This window comes from Sturnira hondurensis, unplaced genomic scaffold (assembly GCF_014824575.4).
Source record: "Sturnira hondurensis isolate 20B ecotype Veracruz unplaced genomic scaffold, ASM1482457v3 Scaffold0010448, whole genome shotgun sequence".
In the NCBI taxonomy this organism is placed as follows: Eukaryota; Metazoa; Chordata; class Mammalia; order Chiroptera; family Phyllostomidae; genus Sturnira; species Sturnira hondurensis.
The window spans coordinates 601,128-620,987 of NW_028083079.1; the positions used below are offsets into that span (position 1 = coordinate 601,128).

Here is a 19,860-nt window from a genome sequence, read left to right on the forward strand (position 1 = left end):
AATCTGTTTGGGCGTCTAGAAAGAGCCCCCTTAACCCCTCTTGTCTGACATAAGGCCAACTCTTCAAACTTTTATTTTTAAATGACATTGGATTTTTTTGGAGGGGTGGCAGGGGCGATAGAAATACCTTCATGGAGTCTTCCGATTCTTCCATAAGGCCAGCTCTAGAAAGTTTATTCAAAATATCAATCTGACTTTTTGGGGCTGGGTAGTGGGAGTAGAAGAGTTCCCATTAACCCCTTGTGTTCCACGGAGAGGCGGCTCCCCAAACTTTTTTCCCAACGTGAAAATGACTTTTCCGAGGGGCTGCAGAAGGCGGGGAGGGCAGAAGGGCGCTGGGGGGCGGGCCCCGGGGGCGCGCGGAGGGCAGGGCGCGGCGCGGGAAAGTTTGGGGNAGGGCTGGGCGCCCCCCCCGCGCGCCCCCAGCGCCCCCGCCCCCCCGGCCTGAGCGGGGCGGGCGGAGGAGGGAGCGGCGGCAGCGGCGGCAGCGGCGGCGGCATTGTGCGCGCACCAGCAGCCCGGCCCGGGAGGAGCAGGACGCGCCGGGGCCGCCTCCTCCCGCACGGACCCATGAACCAGCCGGGCGGCGCGGCGGCTCCGCAGGTACGACGGGGGGCCGGGGGCATGCACCGCGCGGGGGACCCCGGGGGCCCGGGGCCCGGGGCGCTGCGCCACTTCATTGCAAAATTTGCCAAATGCAAAGTGCCTGGGCACGTTTGCGGGCTTTTTGTGGGCACTAACGGGAGGGTCAGGGTCTGGATAGCCCCCACTTCGGGCGCCGCGGGGTGCGAGGAGGGTGGGGGAGACGATGGGGTCTTTTCGGACCCCCAACTCGGCGCCCTCTCCGGCCCCGGGCTCGGACCGGAGCCCAGAAAACAAAGCGGTTAGAGAACAGAGCAGCCATTTCAGTTTGGACAATTCACATTTTGCAAAAATGCAACCCCTTCCAGCTCTCCCCCCTCCCCTCCAAATTTGCAATTTCTCCCTGACCCTCTCAGCGCTCCGGGTTCCTGATGACCCCCCGGGAGGTTTTTCCTCTCTGGACCCCCATCTTTGCAACAATCTTTTTTTTTAAGGCCATATTTTCCTTTCTCATTTTTTTTCTAATTTTTCTTCAAACGGTAGTTTTTTCCCATTAAAATGACGCCACCTAGAGGATACTATTTTGTAAATAAAAAAAGAAATTAAAATTGAAAAGAAATATTTTTTATTTCTTATTTTTTCAAAAGTTTGCTCTACAAGGCAGTGCAGGGGAAAGAGATTCTTTTTTTTTCCTTTTTGGGGTGAAAATTTTCACTTTGACCTTCCCGGGAGCATGAAGACAATTTTTATTTCTGAAGCCAAATCCAGATAATATGTAAATGAAAATTAAGCTGGAATTTGAATGAATTCAGTGTTTGAAGGGATGAAAGCAAAAAGCCTCCTAAAACCAAAGTCATTTTGGTTGCCTAACTCATTTTAGTTTGAGAAAAAAACTAACTGGAATGAGGCAAAGAGGGAAATTGTTGAGTTTAGGGAAAGCTGGGAGAAATTGGCTTTATGAAGTAATTAGAAATTGTACTTCATTGTAATTTGGAACTTGTGTAGCTTAGCCGGCAAAAAAGACTAATTTCACCATTTGGGAATATTTAAGTTTTTCCATTTCCAAGAAGGAAGGGTTTAAAAGAGAAAATAGACCCTAAAATGTTGGCTTTGGACACACCCAGAAATTGTAGGTGGTTTTTTTTTTTAAATTTTGCATTTACATTTTACTGCATTTAAATCCCAAGGTTCTGAAGAAAAACAGAAACTGGAAAAGTTAGAGTGAAATCCTCTCATTTTTTCCATGTGTATGTTGGGTTTTGTGTTATTTTGTTTTGTTTTGATGGAATAATTAAGAGTGTTTTCTGATTTTGTTTTCTGTAAGGTCTAGGCATTTCTTTTTGTTGTTGTTTTATTCAGAAAATGTCAGACACCTTTCCTGAGCAATATTAAGTGGAAAAAATGTAAATGCCTTGCATTATACAAATTGAGTAGCCCACAGATTTGTAGGAGAGACCGCCATTAAAATAAGATATGCATAATTAACATTATTATGAAAAAACTAACAGTGGATTCACAGGAGCTCATTTTTTATGACATACAACTGAATCAGTTGATAAAGACAAGGGTTGAGGAATTCTTGGAGGAAGAAAATTTTCCCTTTTCTGTGGTTGCTCACTCTTCCAATTTGAAAAATTTATTATTTTAAAATAATGCAGATTGGTTTCAGACCTCTCTGATTGTGATTTGGGCTGGGTAGTTTATTAACACTCGCTATTTTTATTTAACAAATTTGATTACTTTCAAAGGGGAAGAAAAATCCATTAGCCTTTATCTTTTAAGGGTGTTTGTGATTTTTTTTAAGCACAAATTTTACTGACTTAAGAAGGAAAGATAAAAAGGGAAGGACAGAGGAAGGAGATGGAAATTCTGATTCTTATCCACCTTCCCTTTTGGAACACTTACTTTGCTGAAAAAAAATGAGGTAAAACACCAATTCAACTGATTCTGGCATAAAAATTCAATTTTATTTTTGAAGGAAAAAAATCAAAATACAAACAAAAGCCAAACCCAGGGTTCTTGCATTTGGAACACGAAAGCACATGTGCAAACAGCATTTGATGTATTTTTTGGCCTTAAAATAGATCAAGTGAAGGTGAAACAAAAAAAAATTTTTTTAGAAGGCAAATATTGACTGAATTAAAATTTAACAGGTGAAAATAAGATACCCACCCAAAGTTGGAGGGTTATTTGTGATGAATTTACTATCTGATTGAATTTGTTGGGGGTTTTGAACCAAAAACAAAAACAAAAAAAGTTCTCATTTTTCTGTCCAAAATGGTGGGGGGGGATATTGTCAGCATTTGCAGCGTGGGGTCTTGGGTGCGGAGCTGATGGGAGAGTCATGCAGGGCTGGGGCAGGAAGCCCTGTGCCCCCTTCACCAGTCACCAGATGTGTTGGAAGAAATGGTAGCCCCAGTCCATGGATTCCCAACCCTGTTTTGTAGAAATTCAGATTTCTAAGGGGACATGAATTCTGTGAAATATATTTGACAGTGGCAGAGGTTCGACATTTCCCATCATCGCCGTTGCATTTGGGAGATTTTATTTTTTTAGTAACAAAATCCTTCAGGGCTGACTGGCCACATTCTGACATATTTGGAATGAGCCCTTTTTTTTTTAAGTAGCATAATTAAAATTTTTTTCTGTTGAATTATTTAGGCCGATGTCTAGGACGGTCAAAGAATTTATAATTTCCAAGGGCTCTGGTGGCCTCAAGAGACAGTAGGCCTGAGTTTAGCAAGAGATAGAGGAGAGCTATGCCCTGGGCTGGGGAGGGTAGGTGGGCACCCCTACCAGGCATCTGAGAAAAAGTCAGGGTTGTAGATAACAGGTTATTTCTGGCACAAGGAATGAAAATAATTGCAGCATGTCCCTTTGTGTGTCCTGCTCTCCTGACACGCAACTCGGATTCCTTCGTTCCATTCTGCTGAAATTTTGTTGTCTCCATTTTAAAGGGAACTCCTGGCCAGAAATTGGAAATCATTTTTGTTTTGTAGACCTGTTTTTCCCTTAAAAAAATTGTTTATTCTGATCATGTTTGTTGTAGAGGAAATAGAGGTGCATGATGGTACTGTTGGAGGCGGGGTCAGTTTTCTTTTGTTTCTATTGGCGTCTCTCAGGATTGAGATCTGACCTGGGCCTTGCCTCCTTCACCTCCTGTTTTAGATGGAAATGTGACCAGAAATGGATATATGAGCTAATTTGTATTAGCCCGTGTCTGCTCACCACACGCTCTTAGAATATTGGGCAAAAAATCTGGCAAATTGGACTTGAGGGGTGGTAATTTGATGATGGGCTGAGTTATTTTGGTGAAAGGTCATTTATACTCACTTTCACAGTAGAGACTCTTATTACTTAATGTTTTGCTTCTCTGCCTAAGGAGTTTTTTTTTTTTTTTCTAATAAGGTTTGAAATTTCAAGGGCCTGCTTTATAGCTTGACTTTGGACCAAGCAAGGAAACAGGGTTTGCTTATACTCCAGTCCTGCACAGTGGTGAACTTGAACAAGGCCTCTTGCTTTTGCAGAAGGAAAGCAACAAAGATGGCTGGTCAGTGGAAGGCTGACCTCTCCCTGGTCCTAGAAAATAAATAGCCAATGGTTTGTTTCATTTGAGAAACAGAGTTTAAAAACTCCTTCGATGTCAGATACAGTTTTTCTCCCTACCTTTGACTCGGCTCTTGGAATGCTGTTTCCTCTGACCTCAGAGCCCTCCTGTGGTCTCCCTGGTAGGGCGATAAGAACTTCCTTGCTGGGTTCCACTGGATGTGTAAACCTGACTTTTCATGGTCATGGTAAAATTTGAATTTTTTCTGTGTCCTTGAAATATTTTGTGTTGGCTGTGTCTTCTCTCTGCTGAAGTAAAGTGAGGTACGTTTGTGGGTTCACAGGAGCCCCAGCTTTCTCACAGTCTTGCTATATGACCTTGGCCAGATCATTTATTCCTTCTGAGCCTCAGTTTTTGCCTTTGTAAAATGAGAGCTTGGGATCAGAACAACGATCATGTGTAAGTAGGTTTCATTGCTGATTCTGACTCCAAGCTGCCTGGATCACAGTGTTGAGAAGGATTCTGAGGTCACATTCATACGCCCATATTCTGGAGAGAGGGGTGCAGTGTCTATCCACAGAATGGGGAGTGTACCTCTTATTCACCATACCCGGGCTAGGCTGTGTCGTGGCCCATTAGTGGGTTGTGAAATCAATTTAGTGCATCACCATCAGCACAAAAAAAACAGCACACAAGGGAACACAAAACAGCAGAGGTGTAGCACAATACTGAAGGTGATGTTGTCTGGTGAAACTTCTGTTTTATTTATACTTGCTGACGTCTGTCATGATAAGAAATGGAATTGCTCTGTGAGTCGCAGTTAGAAAGAGTGTGAAAGGTGTGGACTGCGTGATCCACCATGATGTGCCGCAGTTACACTGTATGCTTGTGCTCCAGTTCCTCATCTGTTACCCTAGCTCACTTCCACGAGAACCCTGTGGGGTAGGTGTCCTGTGCCACATGTGTGTCCCCTGGTTGAGCCTGTCTTCAGAGCCACCTGTGAAGTCTCAGCTGTGGGGTGGTCAGGCTCGCCCCGCCTACTGGTTGGCCTTGGATGAGACCGTAAGGGACGGGTGTTACAGGGAAGGCTGCATCTCTTCCAGATTTTCTTGCTGGACAGGAGATTTTGAATCGCTCGGAATCCCTGTCTTGGTGGGAGGGAGGACTGTCATGGTTACTTTTATTCCTCACTTATACTTCAGGTTGTCAGAGGACTCTTTCCGGAGTTAGAGTTCATGTCTATGCTGTATTTAAATTTTAATCAGACTCTGTATGCGTGTGTCTATATTTTTGTGTGCATGCACTTCCTAAACCCTCTAGAATTGCGGTATGAGTCTCTTCATCTTTTAAATAGACCAGTGGTGTCCAATAGAAATATGACTCGAGCCTCATATGACTACATATGAGTCACATATGTAGGTTTAAATTTCTAGCAGTCCTTTGAAAAATGTAAAAAGAAACATGAAATTCATTGTAATAATAGAGTTTATCCCAATATGTCGACAATACTGTCATTTCAGTATGCATTAACATAACAATTATGAATGTGATATTTTACATTCCTTCTTTGGGGCGCGTTAAGTCTTTTCTGATTAGCCGCGTTTCATGGGTTCAGCAGCTGCACATGACTAGTGACTTCTGTACTGGTCAGCACCGGGTTAGACCAGTATTCCATCTGGTCGTTCCTGGGTGGTCTCAGAGAGTTGGTGATACATCTTCCAAAGCTCTTGGTTTTGTTGATGGGACTTCCTTCCTGAGCCCTATCTGCTTGGGAGGCATTTCTGATAGCTGATAGCGGTGATGAGTCCCATCCACTTAGCCTCTTCTGGCTGAAGCGGTCCATACTTCCCTTTTATTTGTCCCAAAGCAGTCTTCTGCCAGGGTTAGGCCAGAATGCTGTAGTTTAAAGTGACAGACCATGGCTAGGAACTTCAGCATGTGTGCCATTGAAGTTGAGAAGTGCAGGAGACAGTCGGAGGAGGCAGGTTTTAAGTAAAGTATGGCCTGAAAGGATGAAGAGAAAAGAAGGCAGCAGGTGGGTAGGACTGGGGTTGGGGTTGAAGAGGAGGAAGAAGAGAGGGCAAAGGTGGTTTGTCAGTGAAATTCATTTCTGAACTAAACATGAAACCACAAGGAAATTCCCCCAGGGTAGGCCTTTAGGTCAGAAGCATAGACATTTTCTGACATTCAGTTGGTGAAATGGTCAACCAGATTAGGGACTGAAAATCCAGCCTCATCGCACGGTGAGCTTTGTATTGCTTTGGGGAAGTCACTTCTGGTTTTGGAACCACAGCTTCTGCATCTGGAAAAAAGGGGGTAATGATCTTGACCTTGAAGGGTTGTTTTGCAGTTAAATGAAATGCCACATGTGAAAACACCCAGCCAGTCCTTAGAAAGTGGGCCTTGGGAGGTTGGTCAACACCTGTCCGATATCTCTTGACCCAGTGGCCAGTGGGTGTCTCCATTTGGGGAGATTGAGTCCCAATAACAGCAGGTCCCCCAAATAAAACTCCTCTGCTTATCTTTAATGGGCAAAGTTAGGTAGCAACAGAAAAGGTATGCTTTCTCGGTTATTCTTTAAGACAGACCAGGATAAGACATCTTGTGGGCCTTCCGCATCTTTCTTGCCCAAGGTGTTCTCAATGATTTCATTCCAGGGTTGCTCTAGCTCCTCCGAATAGTTCTGGGTTTGATTCAAAGCCCATGGCACAGTGTTTAAGAGCCATAAATCTTAATCCTGGGCAACTGTGCCCCTTTGAGCTTCTTCTGATGCTGGGCCTCCTGTCTCTAGTGCCCTTTCCCTCATTCATCTCTGCTCAGTGAGCAGCCAGACCCTCTAGGGATTGCCTGCACGTGCTCTCCTGTGGAGCCCTCGGAGCCTCCCCCGGTAGAGTTCGTCTCTCCCCGCTCCGCCAGCTTCCAGAGGCCCTGGACTCACAGATGAGAATTGGTCGGTTGCATTTCTGTTTCTCTAGCCAGCTCGTGAGTTCCTTGAGGGTAGAGATCATGGGTTATTCATTCTAGGGTCTGGCACAGAGCTGCAGCTCCATAACTATTTGCTGACTTAATTTGATCTTTTGGAAATAGCTCAGACTAGTAGGGTTTGAGCCCAGTGAAGAGTTGGTGGTCGCTTTGAGTTTGGCCGTTTGGTCAAAGCCTGTGTTGAGGAGGGAGCCCCAGCACCTTTTCTTAGAGCCGCCTCCCCTGGGAATGATAAAGCAGAGGGGGCTTGTTGGATGGGAGTAATACTTCTCTGACTTCACATGTCTGGGGGAATTTTTAAAAAGTTCCCACCCCCTTCGCTCTGCTGTAGAAGCCATTTCATTTAAGTGGCTTGGAGGCCATCTAGGACCAACATCTGGATGGCCGACTCGCAGGTGGGGTGAACGGGACTCAGCGTTTCTAAGTAGGTGGACATGGGGGAAGCCTCGAGGTGGAAGGGGTGCGACGGTCCTCTGCGTTTCCTGTAGGAGCCGGTCTTCCTGGCCGTGGGCCCAGGACCTGAATGTTATGGGGCCATTTGCAGAACCCCCAAGGCACGTGGGCCCCTTAAACATGAAGTAAGTAACTGTGTGACTTGATGGGCAGCCAGACCCCGTCTTTGGTTGGTTTCTGGTTAGCAGATGCCAAAGATGAAGGGAAATTTACGGGAGAAAACTGAGAACGTTCTGTTTATTTGCTTAATCTTTTGGGGGTAAGTTTTATAAAACACTGCCATTTTTAACACTCAATGTGTGGATGGGCTCAGCAAGTGAGCACAGGAGCCCGGTTTGAGGGAGACCTTATTCCTCAGTGGTCGTGTTCCCATATGCTCCCGTTTCGGAAATTGGGGTGTGTGTTACCATCGATGGGCTCTGTCAGCACGCTGTTTCTCCCTCTTATTTTTTCTTCTCAAAAAGCTGTTATGACATTGATGGTGTAGCTAGCATCTTCGAATTGAGGGAATAGAGTGTCTTGTTCATGTTCCTGGTGGGGTGGATTGTGACATTAGGAATCTCCAGTTACACATTTTTGTATATTTTTTTAACCTCACTTACTTCCGGGCTTGGCTTCTCCACCTGTCCAGTGAGGCAGGGCTTCACCGTGGGAAGAAGCTTCTGGGACTCTGAGTTAGCATCCCTTTCTTTTTATAACTTTGCTTTTCTAAAAGGTGTACGAGGCCAGTGGGAGGAAAGAGGTGATGTGTTGTACACAGTGGCCCTTCTGAACAGCCACATGCATGGGCTGTCCTGCCAGCAGCAGAACAGGAGTTTCCNCTGTTTCTCCCTCTTATTTTTTCTTCTCAAAAAGCTGTTATGACATTGATGGTGTAGCTAGCATCTTCGAATTGAGGGAATAGAGTGTCTTGTTCATGTTCCTGGTGGGGTGGATTGTGACATTAGGAATCTCCAGTTACACATTTTTGTATATTTTTTTAACCTCACTTACTTCTGGGCTTGGCTTCTCCACCTGTCCAGTGAGGCAGGGCTTCACCGTGGGAAGAAGCTTCTGGGACTCTGAGTTAGCATCCCTTTCTTTTTCTAACTTTGCTTTTCTAAAAGGTGTACGAGGCCAGTGGGAGGAAAGAGGTGATGTTTTGTACACAGTGGCCCTTCTGAACAGCCACATGCATGGGCTGTCCTGCCAGCAGCGGAACAGGAGTTTCCAAGGGGGGGGGGGACATTTCCAAGGGTGGGAAGAGCAGATTGAAGTTCAGGGGCAAAGCTTGGCTCTTCTCTCTGCTCCATTTCCCTGCACTTGTTTTCTTTGTCTGTGAAGTTGGGGTAGAGGTGATGGTGATGATGATCCAAGGAACGGCACAAGATTCTTGTAAAACATTGTGAGGGATGTGAGGAGAAAAGCTTTGGAACAGGCAAAGTGCTTTTCATGTACAGTATGTTATTTGTACACCGTCTAATCCAGGAATGGTAAATACTCAGCTCCGCTCCCTATTTCCAAGCCCGTGGCAGACATTGCTAGTTGATCATGCCAGTCTTTTGCATTGAGTCTGGCCAATGGCCTCAGAATCCTCCTTCGTATAGTGCTACCAGTGAGTGGTGTTTAGCATGGGATGGGCATAAAGCCAGTTTGTCATTTTCGATCTAGTGCCTGTCTCTTTCTCAGAAGTGCGGTGGAACTGCTTGTCCAGAACCTCGGTGAATAGGCAGAGGTGGAACTTCCAGCCTCAGATTTTGCAGAGCTTTCTCCTTACTATTTGCACATACATCGTGTCAAAAGGAATTAAAGCTAATTTGGTCTTGAGAAATAGAGGCTCCTGACTGTTATAATTAGATACCCTCGGGGCTGTCATCAAAGCAGGGCTGGATGACCTGCTTCCCGGCCTGATCCCGGAGTGATCAGGTTTCAAAGGGGAGATACTGGTGGCTGGGCCACTGGGTGGGGCAGGCGATGTCCCTTGTTCACTGTTAGAGTGCCCATGACGTGACAGAGGGGCAGGGAAGGCCCTGGGGTTCCTGGAGGGGGTCCTGGGTTTGCCCTGAGTTTGCCGTTTGACATACTGTACGTCCACAGATCAGTTTCTCAGTCTCTCACAGTCTTTATTCTGCATCGGGGAAATGGGATGGAATAATCTTTCACAAGAATGAAATGAAATAACCTATTTGAAAATGCCTTTTAAACCGAAGCCCTAATATGTGTTATTTTTTAACACACGTTCATTTCTGTAACTAGCACTAACTATTAGTGCTCTGTTGGGTAAATTGTTTAAACCCAGAGTCACAGATGGGTGCCCACCAGGTACTTTGGACGTCGCTCTAAGGTTTAAAAAGTTTGGAAGTTTGAGACCTTGGAAGGGTGTGTGCTCTTCTGTTTGATCTGTTCCCACGCTGCTCCCGCTTCAGCCACACGTGTGACCTGCCTGGCCCCGGGAAGCACTGGCGTTGGGGTCCCCTGACACAGCCTCTGTTTGTCTGTCTGTGAAGTGGGAGAACAGTCCACCTGTAAACCCCGCCCCAGGCTTCCTGCAGGCGTCACGCAGCAGACCCCAAAGTGTGGCATCAACAGTGAAATGAAGGCCTGGAGAACCATGTTGGCGGTGACAACTCCTTTCTTTTCTTAAAAGGGAGAGGAGGGAGGCTGAGGTGAGGACGGTATTGAGTCAACAGAAAAAGGATATAAATATTTTGGCTGACAAAGCAGAAGGAAGCTTCATATATATAAGCTAAGGAGAATAAATGGAGTCAGGTGGTGCTTGGCTCCCCAGTCTGCCATAGAAAACACAGGAAAACCTGCTTTCTAGTGAAATAAGCTCTGTGTCAGGGGTGAAATCTTCGATTCCCAGGGGCCAGCCCTGGTCCTGGGGTGAGGGTGGATGTTGTCTGTGGGGCAGGGGGGCTCCCAGGGAGAAGCAAAACCTGATATCTTCCCCATGGATGGAAATGACTCCTGTAGGGTGGAGGAGGCCTGAGTGTCTCTCCCCCTGCAAGCCCCCCGGGCTTGCTGGTGACACTCAAAGTCAGTAGCTGTTTTGGCCAGCTTACTGGTTGTGTTATTGTCCAAGACAGCACGCCTGAAGGCTGAGCCATTCCTACCTCTCAGCTTTGAGCCTGTGCCAGACAAATCCCCACCAGCCCCAAGACTACGGTAGATAATTATGGATATGAATTTTCATAGGGTGACATTTTGTGGAGAATTTGTGTTTTGTTTTATTTTGAGCTCCAAGTTCTGTGAGCCAGCCGGACATAGCCGGGGCACTTAGAATACCCAGGAAGAACAGGTGAAGACATTTCTGGATGCTGGGGGGAAAAATTTTTTTTGTAATGTTATCAATTGGGAAAAATAACTCTAAAAATTTAAGTGTGTTTATACGGTACTTTCTTATAATGTATGCTGGAAAAGCAGAAAGTGAAACTGATCTGGAATAAAACTGAAACTGGCCTGAAATGATGCCTCAGGGAAAAGAAACTTCCCCTGGGTGCTGCTGCTGGCTTGAGGTGGAATTTGCTGGGGGCTTGCCTCCTTTTTTGGATCAGAGGAGTCTAGAGCTGGAAAGGTGGACAGGGACTATCTGAGCTTGTGCCGGCCAGTATGCGCTGGTGACCACAAGGCACAGGTGTCTCTTTGCTGTTGAACTGCGGCCACCCTGGATCGGGATGTGCTGTGAATGTCCAGTCGGCACTACTTCCTATCGGCTTTGTAGGGAAGAAATAAAGACTGTAAAGGATCTCCGTAATAATTTTTAAAATATTGATTACAGGTTGAAATAACATCTTATATAGTGGGTTTAAGTAAGATGCATTATTAATATGAACTTCACTATTTACTTTCTTTTTAATCAACGAGGTGACTAGAAAACTTGAAATTCCCTATGTGGCTTATGTTGTATGTCTATTGGACTGTGTGGATTGAAGCCAACCTGTTCCCCTCAGAGATGGGGAGTGACTTGCTCAGAAACACACAGCGGCTCCACCAGGTGACAAACTGGACAGATTGCAGGACTCAGTCTGGGACTGAGAAGGATGATGAGTGGTGTAGGCATCACTATAACCGGGTGGTTAGAATGAAGGGGTAATGGGAATTTATGAAAGACACAGGGTGGGGGGAGGGGGGAGGGGAAGGAGAGAGAGGTGGAGGGAGGGAGAGAGAGATCGAGATGAGTAATAATTCGAGAGGGAGTTTAAGTTCTTTCCCACTTTGCTCATCCATTCCCCTAAACATTAATTAAACACTTAGGAAGGAAGAAAGTGAATCTAACAAGGTCAGCAAGAACAAATCTGAAAGATTACCCCCAACAATTTCTCTGCTTGCCAAAAAATTTCAAAATCTGTTTTCTGCAAAGTCTTTGGATTTTAACGGGTTTTTCTGAAAGAGAGCACAGTGCAGGGCATAGAAACCCAGGTCACATTAGGGACTGTGGATTTGGGGGTCCTGGGGGGTCTGGAAGCCATTCTGTTGGGAAGTTGTGTCTGTTTTCTGTAATGGTTTGGGAGGCAAGGCTTCTAGAAGACCCAGAGGGCACACTGCCATAGTGGGCAGAGCCGGTAGGGTGGGCAGGTCAGTGGCAACCCTGACCACTAACCTGGTAGAGAGACTGGGGCAGGCGGGGCTAGCCCCAGAGGGAGCAGGGAACCTCACTTGAACCTGGGTCTCTAACTTTACAGCCCAGTTCTGCGCTTAGTGCTTTAAAAGGAGTTTGAGCCCTGTGTTAGAAATTCAGCCTTCCAAATTTTAATTTTTTAATTGGGAATGCTTTCTGTCAAAAGGCTTATGTTTGGGGTTCTTATTTATTTTACTTGATTTTTTGCAAAATAGAATTTTTCTGCCTTGAACTCTAATCATTACCCATTTACTGAGTGTTTATTATACGCCAGGTTCTGGGCTAAGCATTTAACATCTATTATCTCATTTAATCAGCCTGGAGACTAGGTTTTTTTGTTTGTTTGTTTGTTTGTTTGTTTTTTAATACGAGGGTATTGAGATTCAGAGGTGAAAGGAAGTGCACAAGATTACACAGCTAATCCGTGGCAGTTGGATTCAAGTTCAGATAGTCACCAAAAGCCGGCTCACAACATTCCCTTGAGTCTTCCAAGCCCTGGCACCAACCCAAGAGCAGAGAAGACTTTAAGATGGCTATCCCCGTTTGGTAGTTGAGGAATAACTTGGGCCAGGTGTGCAGTTGGCGACTGGGCTGGGACTTGAGCCCAGGTCCTTCAGATGCTCCGCCTGTGCCCTCGGGGGTTTGTAGCGAAGCACGGTGTCTCGGGAAGTTGACGTCCCCACTCTGTGGGGCTGGGGTCCGGACTCCCAGGCTCTCATTCCTCAGCTCCTAGCCGTGCCCCACCCAGCGGGTTGTGTGTTCCCTGAGCGCAGAGCCTTGAATACCACATTTGAAAACAGTTGCAGAAGGTTTGCTGTAATTAATTACATTTGACATACTTGGAATCGGGGCTTCCTGGATTCAGAATGCAAATTTATGCCCAGACAGATGTAAGGTATGCTTGCAGCCAAGAGCTCTGGCAAGTCCCAGCCAGGGCCTGTGGCATCGCTCGCTGCCCTGGTGGGACTGCCGCCGTCACAGGCGGTGGAGTGGCAGAGGCAGCGCTCAGACTCCCGATCCTGGAGCCCCCCGCAGGCTGCTGGAGGAGAGTAACCTGGGTCTCAGTCGGAGCCCTGCTCATAACTCAACCATGGTTTGGGGTTGTTTATTTTCCCTTTTGGGGCCTCAGTTTCTCCTACTGTCCAATAAGCACTTGGATTAGGTGATCTCAGGAAGTATGTGCTGATAATTTGTTCAGGGGCGGTAGGACAATTACTCAGAGTTGGAGTTTGGAGGGTAGGTTTTTGGAGAAGTAGCGTGGATAAATAGCTGAGGTGAGAAAGCCCTGGAATCGGGAGGAGAGAGCAGGCGGCTGTTGGAACGGATGAGAGAGGCGTACAGGGCCTCATGTTAGCACAAGATGTGCTGATTTCCAGGGCTTCTTGTGGAGAAGTCATCCCTTCAGCACCGCTCCATCCTCCCCTGCCACACGCTTGTCCCCCGTCTCTGTTAGACGGTTATTGCCTTGTACCAGATCACCCTGCAACGTAGCGGCTGAAGACGATAGTAATTATTTATTGTCTCTCGTGGTTTCTGTGCGTCAGGAACTTAGGAGGAACTCAGTGGGTTGATCTGATTTAGGGTCTCTCTATGGTTGTGGTTATGTCATGGGTCCGGCTGGGTCATCTTAACGTCTTCTCTCATGTTGGGTGCTGAAAGCTTGGAAGACTTGAACAGCTGAAGTTCCTCAGGTATCCATCTGTCCATCTGTATCTGTATCCATGCACTTTCCAGCATGGCCTGACTTCTGTATGGTGCCGTGAGGCTCCAGACTGCGTGTTCTAAGGGAGAGAGAGTTGAGCATGACTTAGCCTTGGCAATCATGCAGCCTTAACTCCCACCTTAGTCTATGGGTTGAGGTGATTACAAAGACATACCTCAGTTAGGGGGGAGACGTGACCCCCAGTCCTCCATGGAGTTGTGCCAACCTCATGTTGAACATGTCGGGTAGGATATATATTCATGCGGTCATCTTTGGAAAATACAGACCATACTGTTTGTCTATCCATCAGTCTGTCTGTCTAGCTATTTACCTGTCCATCCCTCTCTCTGCCCAGCCCCCATCCACCCAGTTTATCTTTCCATCCTTTAGATGTCTGTCCTTCCTTGTGATCATCTGTTCATCCATCCATCCCATTCATCTGTCTCCTTCAATTACCTGACACATTTTTGGCACCTAATACATGACAGGTATAGTTAAGTTCTTTCAGTAATTAGCTCCAATGGAAGAACGAGACTGATATTTATTGAGAACCTACTCGTTATTAGTCCCCTTACCCTCAAAATAACTCTATGGCATAGAATTATTGTCAGCTCTGTTTTACAGGAATCTAGGACACAGAGAAGCTAAACAATCTGCCTGAGGCCATTCAGCTGGTTAGTCTCAGAGCTAGAACTTGAACTCAGGACTTCCTGACCGCACCATCCCTTGCTATCTCCATTCTGAAATGGCTGTCCAAGAGTTGATTCTCTCTGTCTCTTTTTTTTCCAGCTAAACCCCAAACCTTTCTTTTCTGATTAATTAAAATAACACATTCATTACAAAAACTTCCAAGCAGTATGGAAAAAGTACGCTTATTCTTTTTAAAAAATCACCCCAAATCCTATGGTAAAGGAATAACCAATCTTCACATGTTGGTGAATATTAGGCAAGCCCTCTCTCTGTTTTATACAAACTGGGAGTGTGTTCTGCTTGTTGCTCTGTAGCCTGCTTTCTTTTTTTCTTTTTAAACTCGTGGATCTCTTCATTAGTAGATCTGAATGAGAAAAATATGTATATATACACATACATATATTCATTCATATTTATATATCCAGGTATCCCCAAGTTCATTGCCCTGTTGGGTTTCGGTTACTTCTGATCTTTCTACACAATGTGTCTCACCGGGACGGCAGCCTTCCTGGTTCATCTCTAGAAGGATGAGTGCCGAGTCGCGTGTGGTCCCCTTGTACGAGTGGCACAGACTGCACTTCTGCTTGGAGATGGCCGGTGCCCCTTTCACACGTGGTGCCCTTGCCTTGTGTGGCCGGCGTTCTGCGTCTTTGATGTCCCAGTGGGTAGACAAATGTGATCAAACAGCTATTGGTGTGTTTTTATTAGCCACTTGCATTTCTTCCTTTGTGAATCTCCTATTTCAGCATTTTGCCCTTTTTTTCTCTTGGGGGTGCTCATCTTCACCTTTATTTTTTTCCAAGGCTCTTTGAATTTTATAGATAGGGACTCTTTGTTATTTAGGATCCAGGTATTTTTCAGTAGAGTTATTTCTTTAACTTTGTCAATGTCATCTGGTGGTGGTGGTGGTCAAATAAAATGTTTATGTTTTTGGGTTTTGGAGTCTGTCTGTATCGTTTGGGCGTTAGGCTTTAAAAGACTTTCCCACACTAAGAATCGGTAGTGAAAAGGCTGCCTACAGAATGGGACAGAATATAACCAAATCATATAGTTGATGATTTTCAAGATACAGGAAGAACTCCTACATGCAACTCCGCAACAACATGATAACTTGATTACTTAAAAAGCGGGCAAGGCTCTTACACAGGTATTTGTCTAAAGAAGATACACGAATGACCAACGAGCATGTGGAAGTATGTTCCACATTACTAGTAATCTGAGAAATTGAAAGCCGCAACAGGTAATTACCTCACCCCCATTAGGACAGCCTCTATCAAACACAAGGGCAGAAAGTAAGTAGTATTGGCGAGGATGTGGAGAAGTTGGAACCTTTGCGTACTGTTTGGTGTAGCTGCTGTGGAAAACAGTTCCTCAGAAAATAAAAAATAGAATTACTATATGATCCAGCAATCCTACTCCTGGGTGTATATCCAGAAGAATTCATAGTAGGATTTCAAAGAGGTATTTTTTAAAAGGCTTTTTATTTTTAAAAAAATATCTTTTATTTATTTATCTTTAGAGGGGAAGGGAAGGAGAGAAGGAAATATCAATGTATGGTTGCCTCTCTTGAGTCCCCTGCTGGGAACTGGCCTGCAACCCAGGCATGTGCCCTGACTGGGAATCGAACCACAATTGTATAGTTCGCAGGCCCGCGCTCAATCCACTGAGCTACACCAGCCAGGGCCTCAAAGAGGTATTTGTTCACCTACATTTATTGCAACATTATTCACAATAGCCAAGAGGTAGAAGTAACTTGTATCCATTAATAAGTGAATGGAGCCCTGGCTGGTGTGGCTCAGTGGATTGAGTGCTGTCTGGCAAATCAGAGGGTCACTGGTTTGATTCCCGGTCAGGGTGCATGCATGCCTGGGTTGCAAGCCAGGTCCTGGATTGGGGGTGTTTGAGGGGGAACCAGTCGGTATTTCTCTCCCTCTCTTTCTCCCTCCTTTCCCCGCTCTCTAAAAATAAATAAAATCTTAAAAAAAGAAATGAATGAAATGGATAAACAAAATGTGGTATACACATAAAACGGAATATTATTCAATCTTACAAAAGAAGGAAATCCTTGTTTTATGTCCTACAATATGGATGAAGCTTGGGGACATTGTGCTAAATGAAATAAGCCAGTCACAAAAAGACAAGTCCTGTATGATTCCACTCACAGGAGGTGGGTAAAGCAGTGTAACTCATGGAAACAGAAAGGAGAAAGATGGTTGACAGGGGACCAGGGGAATGGTGAGATGTTCAGTGGGTGCACGGTTTCACTTCTTCAAGATGAAAGATTTCTAGAGATCTGTCCTACAGCACCGAGACTACTGAGCACTACTGAACCGGACATTTAAAATGGTTAAGGGGATAAAAAACGTTAAACATGTATGTAACCTAACAAATCAACAGTTTGTTGTCTAGGGACATAAGTAGTCATCCTTTTTTGGGCAAGGATACATTCCACGACCCCCAGTGGATGCCTGAAACCACGGAAGGCACCAGACCCTTTATACGCTCTTTTCTCTATACAGACACACCTTTTCGCCTAAAGGAAGCACTTTGTGGCTTCTCTCTGGCATACCCGAATTGCCAGCATCAGTACTTGAACTTGACGACTAACACTAAGTAAAATAATTGTGACTTGAACACCAGTCCTGCAGTGCCGCGGCAGGTGACTTGATGACTGAGAAGGCTACACAGTGACAGATACACGGGTGGTGTATACAACCTGGATGTACTCACCTTCTGGGTGGGATGGAGCAGGCCCTTGAGACTTTGCCACACTACTCAGGATGGCATGCAATTTAAAACTTATGAGTTGTTTATTTCTAGCACTTTCCATGAAATCTTTTCACCGGTTGACTGTGGGCAACTGAAACTGGAAAGTGAGACCGATGGTTAGGGGCACTCAAGAAATCTCATGCCTGTATTCCGTGCAAGAAGTGTGTTATGAGTTCTCATAATGGAGTTGTTTCTAACATTAAGACCCTGGGAATAAAATGGAGAATTTATAAAGATACCCTTATTTCTTCTATGACTTTGTATAAGTTTTGTTTTCTTACATCGAAATTATTTATCTGTCTGGATCGTATTTATTTTCTAGGAGAGTTGTAAGGATTAAGCTTTTCTCCCCCCCCCAAATGGCGAGCTATTTGCTGTAATTGAATGACCAGCCAATAACTGAATGATCCATCTTTTAACTCTTGAAATGCCATCTTCATCTTACATTAGATTTCCATATCCTTGGGTCTGTTTCTAGACTCGGTTACATTCCCTGCGTGTACAGGGATCATGCTTTTTCATTTGATCACCTTAAAATAAACGTTAACACTAGAATTGTGTCTTATGAACACACTTATAAAATAGCATATGAATGGTCACATGGGGCGCTCACCAAGTTGGGGCCGTTTTCCCAGTGAGCTCCTTCACTGCACAGACTCCTTGCTACCGAGTGGGCTCAGGGCCATTATGGATACAGAAACAGGTTCAGTGAGTGGGTCACTTGCCCTGGGTGGCTCATCGGTGCTCTCATTTACCATGTCTGTGAAGTGGCAGCGTGGAGTTTGGAGCCTGGGTCTGTCCTGCCTCAGAGCCTATGATCCTCTAACAGGATTCCGGGTCTCGTGGGTGCGTGGATGTGTTTCCTTAGGGGCCACACACACCCTCTCTTCCATGCACCCAGCACAGAGTGGCGCTAGTATGTGCTTGGGGAATTGCATGGGAAGCAACAGTCATGGCTTATTTGAAGCAGGATTTATTAAATGGATTATTCACTGGCTGCAGTTAGATGTATGCTAACATGTGTTTTAATAAATTAATTTTAAATAGTTAAACTAATGATATTACAGAAAAATCAGAAACTAAGGAAGTAAAAAGATAATGCTGAGTAATTCTAGACCCCTTATATTCACTATTAAAATGTGGTGCATTTGAATCATAATATATCAGAGTATTTGCCTACTACCTTTTCCTTCTGTCTTTTCTTTGTCTTCCTAATCATCATTTTTTCAAAACTGCATGATAGTTACAGAAGAGAATGAACATAGTTTTTTTTAAATCCTCACATAAGGATATATATATATATATATATATATATATATATATATATATATATGTATGTATTAGAGAGAGAGGAAGGGGGTGGGCAGAGAGGGAGAGAGAGATACATCAACATGAGAGAGAAACATCGATTGGTTGCCTCCGTACACACCAGGACCAGAAATCAGACACTTAATCAACCTAGGTATGTGCCCTGACCTGGAATCGAACCTGCAACCTTTTGGTGCATGGGATAATGCTCCAAGCAATTGAGCCACCCAGCCAGGGCCAAACATAGTTTATTTAACATTTAGGTCGGTTCTCATTCTTCTCTTATACAATTACACTGTAAAGAACGTCTTTATAAATAAAATGCTCTGATATTTTAAAGCCATCCCTGTTGGACATTAGTTGAACACATTTCCCCATATCCTGCTCTTTTTGGGGTATTCATTGGTCATAGGCTCTGGCAACCTCTGTTGATTTGGAAAATAAATATGGTAAATTCTTTTTAGTATGTGTCATTGACTGTTGTGAATGGGGTTCACATTCAATGAAAAAAATCTAGAATATACACAGAAAAAAGAGTCCACAATTGTACACCTCTCCATGATATCTTAATTTCATGTTTAACCTTCTATCAGTTATTTACACAAACATTACTGTATTTTTCAGACCATAAGACACACCTAGGTTTTAGAAGAAGATAGGGACAAAATTTTGAAGCTAAAATGTGGTAAAATATTTAATAACATAAATAACATAATATTTCACCGATGCAAATGTAAACAGAACTCAGCAGCATTAACAACCGTTATTCCTCCCAAATTTGGGGGGGAAAGTTATGTTATAGTCTGAAAAATACGATAATTTTTCAGTAAATTATTTTTAATCTCATTAGCCAGAATTCTCTAGTAACTCATTCTTCTGCATTTTGGCAAGTACTCCATTTTGAGATGATGATCCTTACTCTTTTGAGATTCTAAACATCTTCTGAACTTAAGCCATCTCCCAACCATCTATTAAATATTTGTTTTAATGAGTTAACTTTATGAAATTGTCACATGTAGTGACCACCGTGCTGGGACAGTTGCTGCCCTTGATAGGTGCCAAGGTGCTGAATCAATGTGAATTCTGTGTATAGACATCAGTCAAGTGCTGTAGGAAGCGTTCAGTGTTCGAAGACTGGTTGCCAGGGGTGTTTGGTGGAGGGAAAGGTGAAGGTGAAGGGAATCCAGGGCAGCTTCCTGGAGGAAGTGGCATTTGAGCTTGGCTTTG

The 19,860-nt window shown here is 44.7% G+C and overlaps 1 protein-coding gene across 9 annotated transcripts in view; it reads left to right on the top strand.

The window, feature by feature from the left end:
* Positions 1–441: 441 nt before the first annotated feature.
* The window catches only part of ZNF618 (zinc finger protein 618), a 165,237-nt gene continuing 145,818 nt past the window's right edge, over positions 442–19,860 (top strand). For all 9 annotated transcript variants that reach the window (XM_037059104.1, XM_037059107.1, XM_037059105.1 and 6 more), the window contains exon 1: positions 442–603. In XM_037059104.1, coding sequence (XP_036914999.1) covers positions 571–603 — 33 coding nt within the window. In that variant the 5' untranslated portion in view covers positions 442–570. The remainder of the gene's footprint in view (positions 604–19,860) is intronic.